At 39.1% G+C, this 6,000-nt stretch overlaps 1 protein-coding gene across 1 annotated transcript in view; it reads left to right on the forward strand.

Moving 5' to 3' along the window:
• The window catches only part of ENDOV (endonuclease V), a 28,839-nt gene extending 23,266 nt beyond the window's left edge, over positions 1 to 5,573 (forward strand). The window contains exon 8 of the mRNA XM_075845841.1: positions 5,159 to 5,573. Within this exon, the coding sequence (XP_075701956.1) occupies positions 5,159 to 5,224 (66 nt within the window). The 3' untranslated portion in view covers positions 5,225 to 5,573. The remainder of the gene's footprint in view (positions 1 to 5,158) is intronic.
• Positions 5,574 to 6,000: the final 427 nt, after the last annotated feature.

Consider the following 6,000-nt stretch of genomic DNA (forward strand, 5'->3'; position numbering starts at 1 on the left):
ACTATAGAAACAGCACGTGGAGCTTTCCCAGCGATAACCTCTGAACTTCAGGGGTTAGAGAAGATTAAATCAACATTTTCCACAAAAAAACAACAACACAATAATAAAACTACTTTGTATAACCTACAAGTGGGGGAAGGGAAGTGACAACTGCTGTAAGTACATTTCCAACTCATAGAGTGGTTGTAACTTTTCAGGACCATTTAGTGATTTACCTAAAAAAGTAGAATATAAATTTTTTTTTACCACTATAATACTGCCCTCTATCGACAAGAACTAAAACCTGAATGAGTAGTAGAATTTTAGGATCGGGCTAGGATTGCCCTTTAAAAATCATTTTGGGAAATGTACAGGATTTCTTCCTACCAAATATATGATGTAATCTTGGCTGAAAGTGAATTCTGCTCTAGCATATGAGACTATATTAATACATTCCAATCAATTAGTCTGTGAGATTATATAACATCATAGGTTAAACCATGTGAGGTTACCGCACAGCACGGCCCATATGAATAGCTTGGAACAGTGTCCAACTGCTACACAGCACGGTCTGAATCCTGTCTGACCTTCCCTGGGAGAGTCAATGAGATCATAGCAGCGAGAGGACGGTGTGACCAGCACTGACGTATCCATCAGTCACTTCTCTGCCAAAAGGTCACGTTTCAGCTGGCAGAAATGCAAACATTTTATATTGCGGTCCCTCCATCCTATATCAGCATGCAGGAAATGTCATACAATATAGTTAAAGCATATGTACACCCCTGAACACTACATATAATGTTATATATAGAATCAATCTACAAAAATAGTTAAGTAACTATCTTGTACTGGTTTTAAATTATACTCCAGAGCTGCATTCACAATTCTGCAAACTTCATAATTGAAATCTCCCAGCATTCTTTGCTAGCTCAATATATGTACATTGTCTCCAATGGTGATTTAATACATAGGTATAGAGTAATCTGATTTAGGAAAAAATAATTGCAACACTGCCTCATAGAAGTTCAGGTAGGGGTGTGTCTGTCGACAGGCTTGACAACAAGTGGAACTGTGAGTGCAGCTCTGGAGTATAATACAAACTGTAGCTCGGAATTGGTGCAAAAGTAAGTAAATGTTTACAAAGTTATATACATTATATCTTCATATAAGGATATGTTTACACAGTAGTTTGGAGGCTCCGTCAGCAGTTCCGTCAGATTTGAAGGCAAGAATAGTGTAGCATGTAGCGGTATTCTTGCTGTTAACATGACGGAACCCTGACAGACCCCATTATAAGTCAGTGAGGTCCAACGTATTCAGCACAGTGTCATGACTTCCGTTATGAATGGTAGCCACAACGTATATGTGAACAGAGCCTAAGCTGCAAAATGGTTTTCAAATGGGGACTTACCCTTTAAAGGGAATGCATCTCCTATATTGTTTTTTTTATTAATTAAAAATATATACTGAAACGAAATATTTTCAGATATATTTGTTCTATTTTCATGGCATGATTATTGGAGTAGCCGTCTTGCCTGTGCTGTAAATAGAGATTTGCTTGTGGCATGTGGATATAATAAACCTCAGTCAGAAAACAGCCTATTAGAGAGTGTTGTGGGCATGCTCAGTGACCTGTGAAGGGAGGGGAGCTCTCCTTATCACCTATTGTCAATGATGTGATGCTGTGTTATATACCTCCAGATAAATGCCAATGGGCCACAGATTCTTATTTCTCTGGATCAGTGGGAACCCCAATAATCAGACCTCTATAGTGGGAAAATCTGTTTATTTTTTTGACCCTCTAACTTTTGTCATCTCTTAAACCTGCTATTTGCCCATAAAAGAGAACTTACATGTGCACATGGGTATTCTCTTCTCTTTCTCAAGTACAACAGGAGCTTCTGGATGTATTTAAGAGGGCTGCACGCTATTGGGTGAGGACTACACATTACAGATCTATTTATTATATACATCTCATATTTAGATTCTGTTGTCATCTGTCACATGGAAAGTTTAATAGCTGCCAGACCTCTCAATCAGTGGCTTATCTACCATGGGAACAAAGAATTAGGCATGTTGACATCCAGGCAGATGTTGGGGGAAGGTCAGGACACCCCCATATACATTAGTTGTCCGGTCCTACCGAAATCAGCAGGTTCGGTCGACTTTCATCTAATGTATTTGGGCATCCTGTCCCTTTAAAATAAGGTTATTTTCCATTTTAGCACCTCTAGTAATTGGGAGGGGCTGTGACAACCTATTGTTAATAAATAAGAGTGTGACATTGTTTTATAGACATGGTGGATCATTAACACATGATCTAAATATTCAAATTGGAAAAGCAAGCAATAGGGTAATCCTGTATTTTAAGTGGAGTTACTCTTTAAAATAAAGTCGTACTAATTCTGTCAAATAGATGTCTATGCATTTGTCTTTTGCATCTTGAAGCAGGATCACCTGCCATTGTTTGCAGTTGTCCATGACATGACTGAGATGATGATGCGCCATGTTGTTCTATGGTGGCATTGTATTTGTGTAGATTGCCCATCGGTCTAATACGGCCATTGACATTACTACTGACTACGCCATTTCAATACTCTTGCAAGCATTGTGCCGTCAGGACAACCCCCTGTCTATATAATCTACATAGAAGGAAGGAGGGTCCCCCCCGCTCATGTCCCCTCCCCTCCATTAGCTAGAGAAAATATGGAGGATTTCAATGGGCAACCTACACTATGTTTCCGTTGTAGAGGAGATGTGTAAGTGCCAGCAGCTTTCCTTGATGATGATCCCCAGGGGTTTCACACTAAAGTAAATTATGGCATATTATTAGGATATGCCATCACTAATTGAACGATAGGGGTCCGACTATCAAGACCCCAATCAATCCCTAGAATGAAGGGGATGCTAGCGTTTTGGCTCCTTCATTGATTTTTCCGGAAATAGCGATGCTCCCAGCCAGACGCCATGCAGGGAACTACAGCCCCATTCGCAGTGGGTGACTGGGAGTGCTGCTATGCAGGAGCAGTGCAAGAGGGACCTATGTCCCTTAGTTTTCTAGATTGGCGTGGGTCTCAGAGGTCGGACCCCCAATGATCATAATGTTATCGCATACATTCTAGTCGTCTACCAAAACATTCAAGAATGGGAATACCCATTTAAGGCCCCATACACAGAAGATACCTGATCCATTGTGTATGTAGACTTCCATAACCTGGAGGCCATGTTTGATTTTCATAGACCAACTCAATGTGTCATACCCCAGAAGGTAGGTTATGTGAATGTTCAGTCATTTATGTTTGCACCAGTAGGATAGAAATGTCCGGATGAGATCATATCGAAAGGGGGGGGGGGGCTGGAGATTGAGTGAATATCTTCATAAATGCAGCCATACGATCATCCAGCATAAGGTAGTGGACTATCTACTTCATTCGTCTTGGTCTAGAACATTTGACATGAAAGGTAAATGTTGTTCTTTGTCCTTCCACAGCGGGTCTCCCTTTGAAGCTTTTTTTTTTTTTTTAACACCTTGTCTGCTCTGTGATCTAAATTACCCAATTCAGCGTCCCTTTAATGTTTATTTCACGCTCCTCTCTGCCTTTATTCTGTGAATTCGATGAAGATGCAACATTACTCCAGATAAAGCTGTGCGATGTGGATGGGCTCATTAGTTAATCAACACTGACAAGTAGAGTGCTTCAAAGCACAGCCAGATGTACAGCGTTCCTCATCATCCTCATCACTAGATACTAAAAACATACGATTCCTCATACACCATCCATATCCAGAGGGGTATTCATAGTTCTGTTCATCTGGACACATCTGGATATATTAATAACCAGGCTAGTATAAAAGTCTTTCATAAGTCCCAACTTTGTAAAAAAAAAAAAAATCTTAATGATTACTTAAAAAAAAGAATTCTTCAGATGATGAGTAAAGCAGTCTAAATTCCTTAGTATGCTCAGTTACACATGGTATAACCAATAATGTTGTGGCTTTTTTTGGGTCCTGTTCCTTCGGGAAGCTGTAGCTGCTTTTCTCAGCCTGCGGGAGGGTCAGCTTGCTCGTCTGCCTGTTTCTAACCCTGCAGAAGCTGTAATGTTAACACGAACAGGACCATTCCACTCACAGACTTTGCACCTTCCTGTGCTATAAGGTTCGCAAAGGAAGATTTATTAACTCCTGCTTCCCCGGGCAATGATGTTTTACTCATCAGGACCGGTAGGTCCTGTAACAGGCACGTCATTCATGCTGTATTACGCTTGGTTAATACACATCCTAAAAATAACTTCAACTACTTGAACTTTTGAGTTCGAGCCAAACACCATATACTGTAGTATATATGTATATTTATTAATGGCAACAACGAGTCTTTTTTGAGATGGTAACAAATGGTTGTCACAGCTCAGCCACTCATATGAATATCACAGGATAGTAATTTAATCTTGTAAATAATCTTGACCTGTAATATTATATGATGTGTGATTAAAGAATAACTACGTCCACACCTGTGTCTCCTAGGTAGTCAGAATAGAGGATCAGGGTAAAGGCATATTGGTTATTTTACTTTTCTCAACTTTATCTAAAACTATATAAGATCTACTGCACATCAAGCTATAAATCTTGAAAAGCATTATTAGGGCATTTAGAGATTGGACCAAAGAGGGTCATATCCATTGAAGGTCCCGGAGACTTGTACTGGTCCTTAGTTACAACCTGTGCTAATTAATTTCTCCAGACTTCTGAGTTGGACTCTTCCAGTAATCCCTGATTGTTCAGTGTCTGGGAAGTGTAGTGATATTACCAGCTACTATACAATAATCTGACATAAGACTAACTGGTCCCCTGCATTATAGAAGCTCAGCTAAAGTTATAGGGGCGTGTCTGACAACAAGCTTGCTGACAGTTTATGAGCAACTCGTATTACAACTCGTTATATCCGAGATGAGTAATGTTTTACAAAGTTACATACATTTTCTGTACTGTAGTTTCTATATATATATATATATATATATATATATATATATATAGTGGGGTTCAAAGGTTATTAGTGCAACTCTTCAAGGGTTTGTCAGATATAAGCTTTTTATGTGTGTGATTTATATTACTGAGCAAAAACACCTTCAAAAATTGATCGTTTGATATTGATGCCATTTTAGCAGTTTTTTTTAAATTTCAGGCTGATATACGATCAAGGGAATTCTGTATTAAAGCCACCACTGAAAAGCCGAAACCTCAGCAATGACCCACTTGGTTGAAGGTTGTAAAGAGTTTCTTAAGATACCGGCCCGGCTTTATACATTTTATCATCTCAGGCAAGCTTGGTTTTGATGTACGTCTGAACTGGGATCTAATATATATTTTCTATAATGTTTTAAGATTTTAAATGTCCGAACACCTGCAGCTGCATTACTGAGAGATTTTGCTTTCTGGCAGGTGCAGTGTTGTCATGAAGATGTTCTGTAGATTAAAATTCTACCATTTGTTTTTTGCGGTTTTCCTTGCAATATAAAATGTGTTAACTTACGTTTATGGGAATACCAAATATACTGTTTTTAATTTTGATCACTTCTATTTAATAAACGCTATTTTTATGAAGGAAAAAAAAACCTCCACTAGGGGATTTTGACTTATGAATTTTACTTTGAACAAATAATGCATTGGAATATTTCCGTTTTTCACGGTCGGGTAATAATGCATTGAAATACAGACATGCACCTATTTAAGAAGCACTCCGTCAAGTTTTGTTTTTGCACATATTATGGTAACTCACCAGCAATATTCTAGTAGTGTCATTTGTTTTTTTCCAGCTCAGCTGCATCTATACATTTTTAACACTTTCAGCTGTGTCATGTGTTCTCAGTCTGACCACCAGAATAGACTATGCTCTCATGTGTAGACAGGAGGTCACTCTCTCCTGTGTGGCTGACTTCCTGTTAACTACAGGATCACGTAATCACCAATCATATCCCTACTGACAGCTCTGAGACCCCTCCCCACCCACATCCACCCTCCTTCTGC

This window comes from Rhinoderma darwinii, chromosome 13 (assembly GCF_050947455.1).
Source record: "Rhinoderma darwinii isolate aRhiDar2 chromosome 13, aRhiDar2.hap1, whole genome shotgun sequence".
NCBI classification, from domain to species: Eukaryota; Metazoa; Chordata; class Amphibia; order Anura; family Rhinodermatidae; genus Rhinoderma; species Rhinoderma darwinii.